Source organism: Thunnus albacares, chromosome 6, assembly GCF_914725855.1.
Source record: "Thunnus albacares chromosome 6, fThuAlb1.1, whole genome shotgun sequence".
Taxonomy (NCBI): domain Eukaryota; kingdom Metazoa; phylum Chordata; class Actinopteri; order Scombriformes; family Scombridae; genus Thunnus; species Thunnus albacares.
The window spans coordinates 29,070,349-29,087,953 of record NC_058111.1 but is presented as its reverse complement, the minus strand read 5'-3'; the positions used below and the strand labels follow the sequence as shown (position 1 = coordinate 29,087,953).

The window sequence follows — 17,605 nt, the reverse complement described above, 5'->3', positions numbered from 1 at the left end:
GTCAGACTCTCGTCCAAGCTGGAAACACAGAGACTCCGCTGGAGCTTTAACAGTCACTAGAAGCACATTTGTGAAAGTTTCAGGTGTGGTACCTGTGTTGTAGCTGAGCTAGCAGCTCTACAAGAGGCTCTCTGGTGTGAGTATGTCTGTAGGGGAGTATTAAAATGTAGCCGTAGCCCTGCTGTTTATCATATTAATGTTTAGTCTACCGTTGCCATTCGTCAGCCTTGAATATCTTGTAAAGCTCTGAATATAGCACAGTTGGTAATCGGCGGGTCATGTGTTTGTGTTTTCTACCGCACAAAAGGAATAAATCTTTGGGTTAGTAGCATGACGTCGCCTCTCTGTTGTCTCTTATCAGGTTCGCTAACGCTGCCAGCAGCTCTGTGAGAGGTACAAACTGAGGCTAGAGTTAGCAGTGGTCTGATATTTATACTTGGCAGCATTTCTTTTCCGTGAAACTAATGTTTTGTTAATAAACATTTGTATCACCCCTGCTTAATACCCTGCATTAATGCAGATTTCTCATCCTTCCTACGTTTCACTGAACACTTTGGTCTTTTGGCCAACAGTCCTCGAGACACTTGAGAGCCAATTCTACTGAGAGATTTCTATCAGTTTTCATACCTCCGCCTTGCAAACATCTCTTAAGTACAAAATGATGAAGTTGCCGTTGTCCTCTTTCTATCCTTGGAAGGAAATCTTTTTCTCTCCGCCACAACAAGCCTCATTGCACCACAGTGGCCCAGCCAGCCTAATGGCAACAAGCTGAGCCAAACTCATTTACACCTGAACGAGACAGAGCAGAGAAGAGGAGCGTTTCACACACTCTGCTGACATGACTACCCTCCCCTTTTGCAAATGAACCCTATTTGACTCCAGCTCTCATTGTGTTTCATCTCCTCCCTCCTGCTCTCCTTTCTGTCTTTCTCCTTTTCCTTCTCATGCTTTTCAACACTAATCCTTTCTTTCAGTGTTTACACACCCCATCATGGTGGCAAGTTGCTGTGGAAACTGTTAAGCTGACTTTTTGGTGGATAGGTGGGCGGTTAATTGTTGACCAGGCAGCTTGCACGCAAATTCGTTGGCCAAGGTCTTGCCCTGATGAGAACGGGATGTCTTCCTTCTATCTGTCTGCAGTTCAGATGTGTTAGCAGTGTTCACAGCACAGATGCAGGTTGTAACTTGAGTTGAGATCTGCATCAATTAGGGAACTGGTTTGCAGAAGACTAGCCAGTCTGGTCATGATGCTGTTTTTGATCATATTTATGAATAAAATGCAACACGTGCATTGGACTACAGTGTTCTGTTCTTCAGACAGGCCTAAACCTGCAATAACTGGTATTTTTTTGGCCATTTTGTCATCTTTTGAGTTGATTTGCCAACTCTGTTAGCAAACAGTTGGTTACTTACACATCCAGCAGTTACAGAGCTACATTATCTAAGTCTCTTCCCACCTGATGAATAGAAGGCCGATATTCACTCTTTTTTTTTTTTTTTTTAGTCCTGTTTTTGGTCTCTACCAACGCCTGAGGGAAATATCTGTCTCTCTAACTGTTAAATGCTGCACTGCTGAGCAGGTAGTGTTCAGTGATTCTTTTTGTCTATGTTCATATCCAGTCAGAACTGTCTGATGATGATGTTTCCCATCACCTGTTTTGATGTTCAGTGTGTAACCTTGTTGAACCCTCTCTGGACAGATAGGTTTGGTCCTGGAACATGATAGATTGCAGTGCTATCACACCGCCTAGCCCTCATCTCATTGTTTTACAACCCATCAGAGAGGGAAATGAACAAAGTCTGGTGTGTTGAAGGGATAATTGTAGATTTTTCATGTTTATTTTTTTTTTAGCCCACTTGAATTTATCCAGTATGCTCCGTTACTGCCTAAACAATACTAGCCTGTCGTGTTTTACTACTCAGTAGACAGGAATTTTCAAGTTTTCTTTTCTAACAACACACCCAAGCAGTTGTTTTTACTGTCCAACCATTCAGTAAAATAAAGGAAAGGGATAGTAAAACAGCCAGGAAAAAAGGAGTAGTGTTTGGTTTGGAGAAAACCAGAATGAAACTCTTGGAAAATACCACAGTTGAAGATATTTTCCTTTGTTTTATATGAACATGGTCAAACTGAAAGTACTGAAATATATGCTACTGCTGCTGGAGAGCTGTCACTATTTTCACAGCCAGTATTTGTGCGTACAGATGTTGTTGAGTGGTATGCATTTGTGCGTGCTGTTTATCAGTGCATTCTAGTATTACAGTCATGCTCTTTATCTCTTTATCTTTATCTTTGTCTGCGTGGCCTCTTATTTCCTGTGCGCAGTGAGAGAGCACCACAAAAAGGCTGAGACCAAATTGACAGCAGCGCTGCGCTCCCGTCTGGAACTCGCTAGCTTGGCCGTGTTAGGTAATAGGAAGTCAGATATTGTCAGTGGAAGGAATTCGGGTTGGCTTCTGACTAGTTCATTGAGCAATTGGTTTCCACTCTGAGTGGACGATTCAATTTGGACACCTGCGTTTCCAATTAAATTAGATATAGAGTGACTGTTTGCTCTATCGCGTTCTCCCTCCGCTCCACCTCACTGTTTCTGCTCCAGTTTCCTGCTTTATCACATCACTAGTCTAATTCTGTCTATCCCTAAATATATTCACTCCTCTCCTCCCTGTTTTCCCCTTTGACCTGTCGGTGAACAACACTGCGAGGCTGGAGACGTGTCCGCACCTTAAGGGCAGTTTACGTAGACACATACACCCTTCATGTTAAAACTAGGTCAGACAGCCCCAACAGTTTTATGCTAATCTGTTGGATAAGCACAGCGGGGAGTCAGCACCCTTTCCTGTATGTCTGTTACTTAGGTATAGCTCTGGTAATGAAGGGAATGTAGGGAGAAGGGGGGGGCGGGGGGGTGGAGTTAAATGAACAGTAAATTGGAACATGTGAGCCAAAAAGACAAGCTTGTCCTAACCCTCACTTCTAAATAGGACATAACTGGGTCGTGTCGTCTCATGGTGAGCTGATGTATATCCAGTGCACACATATGCCCAGATTTATTGGCATCATCCTGGGCTGCAGGGGCGAGTGTGTGTGTGTGTGTGTGTGTGTGTGTGTGTGTGTGTGTGTGTGTGTGTGTGTGTGTGTGTGTGTGTGTGTGTGTGTGTGTGTGTGTGTGTGTGTGTGTGTGTGTGTGTGTGTGTGTGTGTGTGTGTGTGTGTAGGAGGGGATTGGGAGTGCATATTTACTGTCTCACCTCAGTGAGGGCAGACTAACTGACGCGCCATTGTCCCAAAATTTACCTCCCCTTCCTTTACTTTGTTCTCAATTAAGTGTTAGGGAGGTGCGCGCGCCTTCCAGCCTGCGGTCCTCTGTAGTCTAACGGTACATCAGGCATTCAGTCGACCTTAACCACACTTTTCCCACACTCCATCTCCTCTTTAGTGTGCCATAAATCTGTCAAAAACTAGTCCCTGGCCTTTACAAAAAAAAAAAAAAAAAGTTGAAGACTTGAATGCTGGAGAGGAAAAGGAAGAGTGCAGTTATGGGCAGATATATAAAGGATCGGAGGGAGAGAGAAGAAAGCAGAGCTCCACCGTTCACCTCGCTGAAATGCCTCCAGCTAATTAGCATGGATTAATTATTAAACCTGCCTGTTCCTTCTGATTGTGTTTAAAAGTCATTCTGGGTTTTCATGTGTGAAAGATGACATGCAGACTGCTTTAAATAGGCACAGACTTTGGCGTCAGTGTTCATCATTATATGGGTTTACAATGTGCATGCAATGTAAATATTCAATTACATACTGTATATGTCAAGAAGGTAGTGTTAGAGTTCCTTTTGGAAAGAAAAAAATACCCCAAAGGTTCACTTGAACTGAATGAATGGAGCCATTACACAGAGGAATTTGTGATTATTTATAATGCTGATATGAGTCAGTGCATCACATCCTTTTTATAGTTTCACAGTTTTGCCATGTGTTTACAGTAGTATTCACAAATAACAAACGTAACTGAGCTCATAGTGAATCATTGAGGGGGAAAAAGGGGTTATTGTAGTTCTGGTGAACTTTTAATTCATGAGCTAGGACAGCTACACGTGAAGTCTTAATGAAATGCTTCTTATTTGAGCGCTAGTCTGTAACGGCTTTTTAACCACAACTTGGACCACTTTGTACTTGCTGTTCCTGTTGGAGGAGAGTGTGCTTCCTGTCGCCCCTCTGTCTTCACCGCTGTCTGACAGGACCACTTGTCACCCCAGGCAACCCTTACCACGGAAACCAGCTTGTGCCAGCAGGGATTGGGCTGGTTTCCAGCAAGTTTGTAGCACTATCACGTCATCACCTCCCTCAGGAGAACACTGTCAGAGTGTTAGTGCCTATGGTAGCATCAAACTTGTGCTCCGCAGGTGGTACCACAAGCAGTCATGTTCACTTCAGCATTGCACTCAAAGTGATAATTAACTTTTTTTTTTTTTTTAATCTTGTTGCTGATGATCCAGGCAGGTGCTGTAATGTTAGAGGTACAATACTGGAGGAGAAGTTAAGTATTATATGGGTGCTGATAGAAATAAATGTAAATATTCTTATTTGTGTAGGAGTTTTGAATGTGCCCTCTTTCACTCTGTGTTAACACGCTTCACAATTAGCATATGCTCAGAGTAAAATCTATTAGCATTCCAAGATGTTATGTACCCTGTAGCTTAATAATTCTTGTCCAATTCAAGTAGTGTTATTTTGGCTGTAATTTGGAGGAACGTGCAGTTGTCTTGTTTTTGGGGAAAGTCTTTGATAAAGCTTGTTATTTGATACATGTGCTAAAGTAAAATATTAGGGTAAAAGTTTTTTTTTAACATATTAGAGCTGTTCACACTAGTTTTTTTTTTTTTGGGGGGGGGGGGGGTTGCAATAGAAATCACAAACAGCAGTACTTGTTGCTGTGGGCTGAACATTTAAATTAGCAATACTACAGGCAGCACTCAGAAACATCCACTAGCTTATGCATGACAATACACTCCCAGTACAGTGACATCACACAGCAGCGGTGTGAGGAACTGGTTACTATGGAAACTATCTATATGCGGGGGCTGTGCTGGTGAGGATAGACTGATTGATAGGTGCTGTTAGGCCTGACGGAAAGTACATCCATCTCTCGGGGGAGGGAGGGCCTCGGTTCCACAGAGGCTCCGTGTGCACCAAGAGTCTGCGATCTCAGGGTCCTTATTAATTAGAGCAGTGTTCAGACGGTCACAAGGTGCAGGATGAATGGAGATGTGATCGTACTACCAGTCGTGTGGGTCTGAGCTCCTAATCTTGTAAGCTGGTGCGCTAAAGCATGAACCCGCCTTTGCAGATAAAGGCTAATAAGATGTTGGAAGGAGGTGATGTGATCGTCCTGCCAAGATTTATCAGCCGTCCAATCCCACTGCACAGGTCACTGCACCATGTCTGTATCCCGTCAGAGGTCAACATGTCTTTTCTGATATGGGCGCTTACCATGTAGATGAATCCACACTCTGCCACATGTCCCCGGGGCACTCTTACAAAGGCTTTTCATTAAGAACATGGCAGTTAAATAAATTCAGATAGCAGCACTCCTTTCTTTCCACCCTGTCAGCTGCTGCTCACTGGTGGATTTCATTATTTCCCCGTCGCTGCTGTTTCAAAGGTCACTCACCAGACCACAGCAAAGGAATTCACCGAGAGGTTCCTGCAAAAGTTCAGTCGAAGCAAAGCATGGGGATTTTTTTTTTTTCTTTCTAAAAACAGATCCACTATTGAGAAGGTTCATCATCATCGATTCAAACAGAGACGTTAACAGGAGACTTGTGCATGCATCAGCTTTTCATTAGGATCTTGATGTGTGAGCTGAGTCGATGAAACTGTTTCCTTTAGCCATCCAGTGGTCATGTAACCACAAGGGCAGCAGTTCATACCCAGAGGAATGTGTGAATGTGCGCCTCGGCCCGCTCCAGTCCGTGAACACACATCGGACTAGACGTCGTGTACTCGCCTCATATTTGTTTGGTAGGGGGCCTCGGTTTGTGGTAATGTGGTGCACTTTTAATAGACTGTGGAGAGAAGCAGCTCAATCAGTCACAGAGGTGGCTTATTTGAATTGGCATGCATGTCTGTTGTTTTTACATGTTAGAGAGTCAGACATGAGATGCATTAACACTACGGATTTTAAACAACCACTCCGTCTGCAGTAGCACATTTATTTAATTATAATTATTAAAATAAACATCCAAATAATTGGATAATTTTTTATTGCTCAGAAATATGAACTGCATCGACATAAAGAACATAGTATTACCATCATATTAAAATGTGATCAGGAAAGAAGAGTAAACAGAGTACACAGTAATGTTGAAGAGATGCTGCCTGTAGACTGAACAGACAATAAATCATTGATAGAGCATTGAGTCTGGTTAAACAGCTATTCAACAGACAACAATCAGGCTAGTTTATAGAAACTACAGCAAACTTTTCTTTTTAATCTTTACCCCTGTCAACAAGTGTATCATGTTTGCATGCAAGTGTAAATGCCCCCGCTCACGTCCTTCACACAGTGTGTAAGTGGACTCTGAACAGCAGGGATTCAGCTCTACCAGATGGTCCCTCCAGGTGGAGCAGTTTGACATCCATGAAGGGCCAGCAGTTAAGAGTCTGTCTGACATACACAGACATCACCTACCTCCAACATCGGTGGGAGGGAAGTTGCCTTGTTATACTGGCACACATTGACAACAGTGATGACCTGTCTGTGTAAATATTTTAATATGGTTTGCTGCTGCTTCTCTTTACACTTGCTGTGCATCCAGAGTGATGGAATTTAATTAAAGTGAGTCTACTGCTGAAAACTGAAACTGCACAATATGTAGATCCACTCATTGCAAACACCTTTAGTTTATGTCACTACAGGATTTTTTTTTCAGGGGGTGGTGGGGCCCCCCCAAGGGTGGGCATGCAGGGTTTTCCCCAGGTTTCTGGAGGGCTTAAGTGCCTGATTGCAGGGGAGGGTCCCCCCCTTTCCTCTTGGAGGGGCAGGCCATCCCTCCAAGGTAATGGCAGGGGAAACACTGCACTAAATGTTAAAAATGCTAATAAAGCAAGCATTCATTCATCTATAATTATCCTGACAGTCCTGGAAAAGTGTTATAAGACAGTCAGAGTCATCATGGATGAGTAACACGTGTCAGTCGCTGTCAGTTTTCAAGGATGTGAATATTAATGGGGACAACCTGCTTTATAGTCTGTGTGAGTAAAGGAGAAATTGATTTGAGTGTGTATGCTAGTGATGCAGGTGTACAGGGGAAACATGTTCTATCAAGTAACAATTCTTTTCATCATCGATTAATCTGTTGATTATTTTCTCAATCAATCAACTTGTTCTTTGGTCCATAAAATGTCAGAAAATCGTGAAACATGTTGATCACTGTTTCCCAGAAGTGGGAGTTATTTAGTTAAATAACAGATAAATGATGAAATACAAGTCTGTCTTGAATTAGTGAAAGTGAGAAGCCTTTTTATGCCTGCACCGCAGCTACAGCTGTGGCCGGAAGCGTGATGTTTTCAGGTTGTCCGTCCCTCTGTTCCATTCTTGAGAACATGATATCTCAGGAATGCCTTGAAGGAATTTCTTCAAATTTGGCACAAACAACTTCAGAATGAACTGATTAGAATTTGGTGGTTTAAAGTCACTGTAACCTCACAAAACACATTTTTGACCATGAGTCAAGAATCTATCTGCTAATTATTACAAAGTCTCACACAAATGTTTAGTAGGTTAAAGTGTTGTTTTTTTATGTCCAAAAGGTCAGAAGGTCAAAAGTCAACTTCACTGTGACATCATAATGTTCTGCAAAAACACTTTTCTGGCCGTTATTCAACACCAACTCCTTCAACAGAAGGAGAGATTGTGACTATATTTCACATCTGGTCAGATAGTGAATTGGTGACACTTATCTTGGTGCCCACCTTGAAACTGTGGTGATTTTATTAAATTCCCTCAAAGTCTTCACTACAAACATGAGTCTGGAAAGACATGGACGTAAACTACAACTTGACTGGTTGGCAGAAGCAGTATTTCTAGTTTGCTGCATGTTGTTCTCACTTCTGTCAGCAGAGACGTGTAGGAGATGATACATTTTGAGGTGTCCACTACTTTACCAACACTTTGACTCAGGTGTATAAATCAGTTTGAAGTGTAAACAAGCTAAATCAGATCCAGAGTCTGTTGACACACTTGCAGCTTGTTACTCACCAGTCGGACCCTAACGATCTCTCTCTCTCTCCCTCTCGTCCCTCACAGCGGAGCCCCTCCCCCTCATGGACCTGTGCAGGCGAGTAGCTCGTCTGGCTCTGGGCAGGGAGCGCATCCATCACATCGACACACTCCCACTGCCGCAGACTCTCAAGAACTACCTCCAGTACCAGTGACCAGGCACACATACAGATGGGAAAGAAACTGAGGCCCATTTCTTATTACAGTAACCAGCCTCCAAACTGAACTTAATCATAAACCGTGAGACATCTGCTGTGGACGGGGACGATGACATTGACTGAGAACAGGCGGTGAAGATGGCGCTGCAAGGGGTTCTGTTTACACCAGTTGGGGGTTTGGATGTTTTTATCTCCTGGTTTTCAGCTTTTTTTTTTGTTTTGTTTTGTTTTTTTTTTTGTTTGTTTATTTCTGACTGCTGTCTTTTCCTGGACGGACGACTGTAGAGGAGCTGATGCATCACATGAAGGCAGTGAGAATATTGCAATCCAGTTTCCTGTAAATCACAAAGTCAATCTACATGTCTTCAGTTTGAAAGACCGTAAATGCTGTGGGAGAGAGAGAGAGAGATAGAGGGAGGGAGAGAGAGAGAGAGAGAGAGTGAGAGACTTAAGTCCACACACTCAAATCCCCGCCACACACACTGCTTTGAATGTTTTTTTTTTTTTCTTTTCTTTTGCTATTTTGGTCCGTGTGTACACACTGTATCGCACATGAATTACATACACTGCATGTATGTGTGTGTCACGAGTGTGCAGAAACAAAGACCTCACTGTCTGTAGTAAGAAAACAGCTCACTGACAAGCAGGCAGTTCCCACATACAGGCTAAATAACACAATCCCAATCTGTTTTTGAACATTTTGAATCCCCTCCTGCCAGCTCCTCTCTCTCTCTCTCTCTCTCTCTCTGTATGTGTCTCTCTTGTTTGATTTAAGCCTCCATCAGGTTTGGTGAACTCGAAGGACTGCGCCCGTTGTTTATCGGCTCTCCAGCTCCTGTAACGCTGATAGAGATTGATCTGAAGGTCTTGGACTGCTTATGTGCCTGTTCTGAGACAGTGTGTGCACACACACACACAAAGAAGCACATGACACTTCTGCATTATCAAAAGACAGTTCTTTCCCCCCTTCAAAGTTTTAAATGCTGCTTTTCTATCTTTTTCTTGCACCGTCTTACACTCATGTGGGTTTTTAATCCCTGATTTACTTTAGAAAATTATCTTATGATGAGATTTTTTTTAACGTTCTTTTTTTTCTATGGATTTTGAGATTTGTTTGGGGGGGGCAGGATGTCTCGCAGGTATAGGTGGAAGAATGTGCTGCCATGAGAATCTTTTAAATGTGAATAAGAATAAACTCAGCTAAACTCACACTGCCTCACTATGTGTGCTCTTTGATTATCATGAACTTTCATGTCAGTAGATGTATACATCCAATGTATTAGTATCTTTAAGGAATAGTTTTGGGAGACGTGCATGTTCACTGTCTTGCTGAGAGTTGGATGAGAAGATTGATGTCACTCTCATGTCTGTATGTTAAATTATAAACTGGAGCCATGAGACCATTAGCTTAGTTTAGCACAAAGACTGGAAACAGGGGGAAACAGCTAGCCTGGTTCTGTCCAAAGTTAACAAAAATATGCCTATCAGCTCTAAAACTCACGTTATATCTCATTTGTTTAATCTGAAGAAAACTGTTGTGGTTTTTTTGAGGTAGTGACTTCTTGATGGATTTTGTTCCAGTCTTTCTGCTAAGCTAAGCTAAGCTAATTGGCTGCCAGCGCTAGCTTCATATTTACCATATGAGAATGGTTTTGTAACTTTGGGCAAGAAAGTAAATATCCCAATCTATCAAAGTTATTCCTTTAATTTCCCCTTTGTGTTATTTTAGTGATGCATTATAAATGTTACTTTATCAACACTGATGTCATTTTTGGAAACACAAATTACACCACATCAAGCCTTGCAACAAGCTCTGCTCTGATGGAGAATCCTTTGCTGCTGTCAAAGTCCCAGATGCTGGTTTTGGTGTAAAGTTGAAACGAGTTGGCTTTAAACTGGATTCCCCATCGCAGGGCAGACTTTGAACACAGAACAAAGCCTGTTGTGTGATCAAAGTTCAGCTCAGCATGGCTTTCCCTGGCACCGCCAACAGAAAATCCATTAATGTTGCACAGCAGAAAGCAGCCTGTGTTGATAAATATCATAATCTGTCTGTGCTTTTAGCTGTGTGTGAGAGGGAGATGACCTGCACTAACGCAGCATTATTGATGGCCATTTAATGCTTTAATAATAACAAAAAGTGTCTATTGCACAAGATGGACTTAAATAATGATCATTAATGTCTTAACACCATGTCCCAGCACACTTTCATTAACATCAAAACAAGAGTAAAAACATTTAACAAGCTGAAATATGAGTGGCTCCAGAGAGGCGAGCTCTGCTATAAGCACCAGTGTGCAATTGAGCCCCAGCTGTAGCGTGTCTGCCTCAGTACATATAGCACTGCTGTTCAATAATGCAGGGACCAGCCCTTTAAAGGATTATTGAACAAGCCTGAATGTTGATGACTTGTTTGATCTGGTTAAAAGTGATTTGGCTTTGCTAGATCCATATTTAGCTGCCTCTCGACAGTGAGGCTTCACTTCAATTCATCTCGCTGTCTTTCCTCTGCTGCCTCTCTTCCACCACTTTCTGCCAACCTTCTTCTTCTGACTTCCCTTAAACAACCTCTCTCAGGCTATTTAAATCCCCATTTCCTTTTCTGTAAAGCATATTTTCCACCATAGAGCTTTATCTTCTGCCTCACCTGCTTTGACTGAAGGCAGGCGAAATGTGTTTCAGCTGTGAGAAGTTTTTGTGGTAAAATAATTGTCCATCACACCGTATTCGTCTTCCTCATCCATTTCCTCCTGCGAGGCTCCTCTCTATGCATGCGTGTTATACATATGCATATATGGAGAGTGGCAGACTGAGCCGAGGAGGAGATGGATGGTTGGAGTCAGGTTGTCCGCCACAGAGACGGGCAGAGATCTATAATTTATGGAGGAAAAATCCTGCGCAGGCTTTGCTGGGTAAGTCGTGTAAAGGCTAACATTTCTCTGCTGTCCTCTCTTGATCACACATGGAGATATCTTCAGAGGACACAATTCCTCAAAGTAGAAGATGTTTCCTTGACCTAGTTGAGGATTTTCTACAGTCATAGATGATAAGGATGTGACTGTTACACGTTCATGTCCAATCTGTGTTCAGCACCAACATCAAAGATGCATCATCTGCTCCAGTTTTGTTGACTTCTGGTTTGTAGTTTAGAGTTTCAGGAAATGATTCGACATAGATCTTGGACTTTTTCATGATATCTTTTTTTTTTTTTTTTTGTACAATTTTTAATTACATCGCTAGTAATGAATTATTTTTGCTCTTTTGCTGACAGTGAAAATGGATAGAAAGTAAAGCCCCTATGGATAGCTGTTATTCATAGTGAAGACACTGAAAGACAGCTATACAATCTCTTCACTCCCACACACATATGTCCTGGAGACAGAAATACTGAACTGAATGTCACATACAGACTGTAGTAAAGTTCACTGAGTATTACTTTTCAACAAATAGAAACTTATGTCAACACAATAACTTGAAGAATATTATAGTAACATAAAAATTCTACACATAATGAATTCAACAGCTGCAACTATCATATCAACCCATCACTCATTTCACTGAAGCCCAAGGTGACGTATTTAAAGTACTTATGTTTTGAACAGTTCATTCAGTTTATTATCATATAAGAGAAAGAAAACAAAGCAAATATACACTTTTGACATGTAGGAACTTTTTCTTCCTGAACTTTTCTTCAAAAATGATTCGTAGAACATTATAAACACAAGATGTTAATGTTCTTTTGCTCAACTAATGGATGATGGACTAATGATAAGTGGACAGTCTCTGCTCGAAGGCATTCATGATGTTGCACTGGCTTGTACACCAACAGTCACACACACTTAACTTAAAACATGTAGACTCTTTACTCTTTCATTCTGTGGTGTTGTTATAATATATCTTTCAGCCTCCAGTGGTCGGTTATGATTTTTGTCTTACAAACGTTACTGTGTCATTACATTTTGATATTTTTTCAGGTGAGAAAGTAACTATTCTGATGGCCGATTTCTCAAAATAATGCTTATTTGAAAATTGCTGCACGTCTCAGCATCTTGCAGAACAGCTGGTGAGATGAGTGGTGTTCAGTGTCCATCATCATGCTGGAGAGAACAGAAGTCTCAGAAGTGAAGAGTTTGTTGTTGCCAAATTAGTTTGTCTGAAGGTAAGGTTGAGGTTCATGTTTTTAAACTGGGTCCTGCTTCTGTGTACTTTTGGCTCTTTATATATAATTGAAAACAGCTTTACTGTAAATATACACTACAGAGAAATTAATATGTGTATCAGCTAACTGCACCTCACAGTCAATCTGGTTGAAAGCTCAAAAAAACGTTTTTGTCTTGTTCAGCTGTGGATTGTTTGAGTTGAGATTATTTAGTCACAGAACAGTTGTACAATTGTGTTGAAGTGTGAAACCAGAGCTCAGCGGAGGTGGTGATGTCAGCATGAACGCTATCTCAACTGTAAATTGGACATCCTGAGTTGAACTTGCCAAGTTCAAACTCCCAAGGGCACAAGTCTGAACTTGATGAACTCTATTGAGAAAAAGCTTCATGGTTTGTTTTGGGTTTAATAGAAAGGACCTTTGTATTTATGCCTCAGGTGAGAAATACTGTGAGCAACCAGCAAATATAGTGCTGCATAAAAAGCCTTTATAATGGAGGACTCATCAATACATACTGATATGATTCAGCCAGGGATGATTATTTTCTTTTATCTATTAATCAAGTTTTCTGTGATTCTGTATGAATTCCCATTACAAAAGTGAAAAGCATCGTCAAATATGTCAAACAAACCTAATTATCACAATTATCTTTTGATTGATTAATCTACAAAGTGACTGTTTCAGCACTAGATTCATCCTTATGGATACGTGCAGCAGCAGCAGTTTAGCCTCATATATGGCACACACTCAAGTCAGCTATCAAACCGGAGCACAAACACTCTTTTAAATGCTACCTGCACAGTCTGTTCCCTGGCTGGAACATCGTGCTAATAACTGTAGGAAAGTGAAGAGAAAATGAACAAAAGATACCAGAAAAAAAGTAGGAAGGAAGGAGAGAGAGAAAGAGAGAGAGAGAGAGAGAGAGGATTAGAGAAATGAGAGGAGAGCGAGCCGGGTTGAAGGAGGACGGGCAGGGTGGCAGAGGGTGAAAATGGAAAAAAAAAAAAAAAAAGGTGGAAAGGGAAATACAAGAAGGTGATGGTGGAACAAGTGAAGAAAGAAGGGCTATTTTCAGCTGTGCTATGTACTTTTTTTTCAACATCTGAGCAGAGATAACATAATGACACACACTTACTGCTGAATATATGGAAGAAAGATACAACAGTAAAATATACATCAGCTTCAGGGCTTTTAATGTAAACGGCAGCTTAATGGGCGTATAAATGATCCGAGCATCGAACTCTTCTTTCAGCAGCACTAGTTTTGAATGTTACCTGTAGTATTATGTGAAAGTATGCATGAGTCATACTATTATCTCTGTCACACACACACACACACACACTCGCAGCAGGGAAACTCAGTGTGAGGCCCAATAATAACAGTGCGGTGCCTTTTCTTATCCATCCTTCATCTTTTTCCTTCCTATCTCCTCTGAGCCATCACTGTGTCCACTTGTACACCTTCAAGCTTTTTTATTTCTGTGTACTTTTCCTGCTGAACAAAAGAAAAAAAAAGGGGGATTGACTGTATAACTATACCTAGAGGAGTGTCATATTTTCTTTTTTCTTTTCTTTCTTTTATTTATTTAGTTGAAAAGTGTAAGCAAGAAGTAAAACATGCTTGTAGGAAGTTCTCATCCAGCATGCTTGTTAATATTTTCAGAGGGTTCCAGTCGGACCTCCTGCCTGCTATCTCAACCTTTTCAAATGTCACCCGCTGCCTATTAGGCAAAAACAAACCACCTTACTGCAAGAGTGCATCTAAAATTAGTGATAAAATATCCGCAGGCGTACACACACACACACAGACACACACACTCTCTCTCTCCCTCACACACACACACAACTAGGTTAATTAATGGCCACAGCCTAAAGGCAATAAAGCCGACTCTCGTCTGTCTGTTAAATATCATGGTTTTGTGAGCATTGGCGGTGTCCACAGTTAGTTTGGGAGACGACATCACACCACTCGGCCGAGAGGGTGACCTCATAATCTCGTCAGAGCAACACACAGCAGGCACTGTTGTCTCTGAATGTGCCAAAAGCTTTTTAAATCCTCCATATCTACACACACTCTGGCTCTCCGTGTGACATCAGCGTGCAGTGTGCAATGTCATCTGTGCCCACTGGCCAGTTCTGTTTCTTAACTCTGTAAACGTACAACCAGCAAACATCAGGCAGGGTTTTAGGTTTGTGGCCTTTAATACCGCTTCCCAGGTTCTGATGGTAATAAAAAACGGCTCCCAGATGTTTGTTTTTAACAGAAAAGCTTCTTTCTTGTTCACTGCGTGCTGATAGATGTTGCTGGTGGTAAGGTTTCAGTCGCATACTGTTGTGCAAGTTGTCAGGTTAGTTTAACTTTGGCATAAATGAATGAACATCACAAAGAAAGCTCCGTAGAAAATTCAAAACTTACGTGATTATGTAAAAACAAAAATTGATCAAACACATAACCTGCATCTCCATCTGCATATGAATGGTCCCCACATGTGGTCCTGACCCCAGACTGATGAAATGAGCTGAAATGTTTCAGTATTTGTTGCATTGCTGCTGCCACCTTTTGGTCATCTGTAGTTGTAACACTGTGGCTTCATTTTACCATTAAAGGACAGGTTCACAATTTTTCAAGTATGTCTTAAAACAATATTGAGGTACCTGTATGAACAATAAAACAGGTTTTTCTTGCTGTAATCGTTCCTCCTGTTCATACTGACCATTAAAAGATCCCTTCATAATGCACTACCGGTGTAAGTGATGGGGGACAACATCCACAGTCCTCCTTCTCTACAAAAATGTATTTAGAAGTTTCTTTTAAAGTCTTTTAAAGTTCCTGTTTTTAGTGCCAATTCCATCTTTTTGTTATGATCCTTCCACTGCAGCTCAACAGAGAAACACTGTACGGGGAAATAAAAAGAATTTTATTCTAAAAAGAAAATAAGTTTGGAAGATGTCCAGGAAGATGCTTTAACTAACTCTGACTGCTGACACATCATATTAGCTTTAGATAAACCTTTAAGTACATTTTCAAGCAAAACGAGGACTGTGGATTTTGTCCCTCATCACTTACACTGTAAGTGTGTTTGAAAGGGATCTTTAAATGGCCAGTGTTAGCAGGAGGAATGATTACAGTGAACAACACTGCTTTCATTGTTCATATGTGCACCTGATGATTGCATTAAGACAGACCTGAAAAACCGTGAACCCGTCCTTTAACCTGAACTGTGAGACAGAGAGAAAGAAATCCATGAGGGGAGTTTTTAAAGGGTTACTCCAGTGGTTTAGTGTTGTGTTAGTGAGCGTTATGTCTATGACATGTCAGAAAATAGTTCAAAAAACAAACAAAGATCAGATTGTTTCCAGAGTCTAAAAAACCCCAAAAATGTTCAGTGTTATAATGATGTACACTACCGCTCAGAAGTTTTAAAACACCACCCTGTTTTTCCAGCTTTTATTGAAATTTAAGCAGTTCAAGTCCAGTTAATAACCCTACATGGTACAAAGCTTAGAAGAAAAGAACAAGACTTCAGGCTTCAAATCATAGTCATGGAGCTGGTTTAGGATGAAGTGGACAGAAGGGTGAAAGCAAAACAACCTGCAGGTGCAACACATTTGTGGGACTTTCTGCAACAGTGTTGGGAAGAACTTTCCCAACAATATTTGATTTCCATTGTAGATTAAATTAAGTTAAACAAAAAAAGATTCCATGATCTCTTTTCTTCTTTTTTTTATCTCCAATTGTTTGTACATTGAGACAAACTATGTAAATGTTTTGGCTTTTACTTGATGAATGATGAGTTTTTAGTCCCTCAAACTCAATCTAACATGTTCTTTTTCATTAGACCCAACCTAAACACCCATTCAAATATAATGCCCTAGTTTATGGTGCAGGCTTTCCATTATAATTTCGCAGTGTCCGAGCTGACAGAGATAACGTTGTACGACTGTTTTCAGATGAGTAGCATTCCTCATTTCCAGCTAAGTGATCTGTAAAATTGGTAGCATTCCCCTTTAATTTTTAGCTACTTCATGTGTTGATTAGCTTCATTTTTAAAAGTGCCATGACTCATTTCCCAGACACTACTCTTATGGCGGCTTCATAATGAGAACTAAGTGGATGAGCATGTCCTCGACAGTGAAGTGGGGTGGTGCTGCTGGCCACTGGAGTGTGAGCGACTGTAATTGTCTGACAGTCCAAAGCAGACGTGTAATCCCAGAGTGTCAGAGAGAGGGTTTGTTTATGAGGTGATTATAAAAGGGATTTAGCGTGCCAGTCTCTGCTGTGGAGGAGGAAGAAAAGACCATCTCAAACTAGCTGACACATTAATCTCAACTCAAGGTCTGCTTTTTTGCATGTTCTGGAGCTTTCAACTGTTTTTCTTTTGCCATGTGATACAATTTAAAAGCCACAGAACAAGCTTTCTGTAGGTTTATAGCTTTTATAAGTCTTTACCGTGTTATGTGAAAATGTATTTATAACATTCATGCTGTAGGCGGTTTGGCTAAGCAGTTTATATGTGATGTATGTAGGAATATTAAAGTTTACAGTGACCTCAAGTATCAGTAAAACGTCAGTCGGGGATGGAGAGGTTTATTCCACAAACAGCAGTTCAGCATAAAACCCTCTAGGTGAGTTGGGAAAGTTTGTGCAATAAATAGTGATATTCAGAGGAATCACAGAAAACTTGCGTGTTTACTTGGAAGAGTATTTTCAGTTCCTAACCGTTGTCATGTGTGTGAAACTGTCTCAGGCCAAATATGATGGTGTTTTTTCCAAAGTGGTTTTCATTTCCTCTTGTTTTCCTGGAAAGCTGACATGACTTTTGTTCTTAGGAAGCAAATTTGGTGAGTGAAATATTGGTCTTTTCAACCACTTGTTGACTGCTGTGCTTCACACACTACTACAGTAGCTACCAGTCTTTCACAATGTTGCTGCCGCCTGCCAGCAGAGGATTTCTGCTGATCAGAGAGTGTTTCAGCCCATTTCAAGGTCCAGGTGCAGTTAAGGAGCT

General features: G+C 41.1%; 1 protein-coding gene across 2 annotated transcripts in view; it reads left to right on the top strand.

Moving 5' to 3' along the window:
* The window catches only part of LOC122984021 (SPRY domain-containing SOCS box protein 4-like), a 45,025-nt gene extending 35,378 nt beyond the window's left edge, over window positions 1-9,647 (top strand). For both annotated transcript variants that reach the window (XM_044354276.1, XM_044354278.1), the window contains one exon: window positions 8,308-9,647. In XM_044354276.1, the coding sequence (XP_044210211.1) occupies window positions 8,308-8,435 (128 nt within the window). In that variant the 3' untranslated portion in view covers window positions 8,436-9,647. The remainder of the gene's footprint in view (window positions 1-8,307) is intronic.
* Window positions 9,648-17,605: the final 7,958 nt, after the last annotated feature.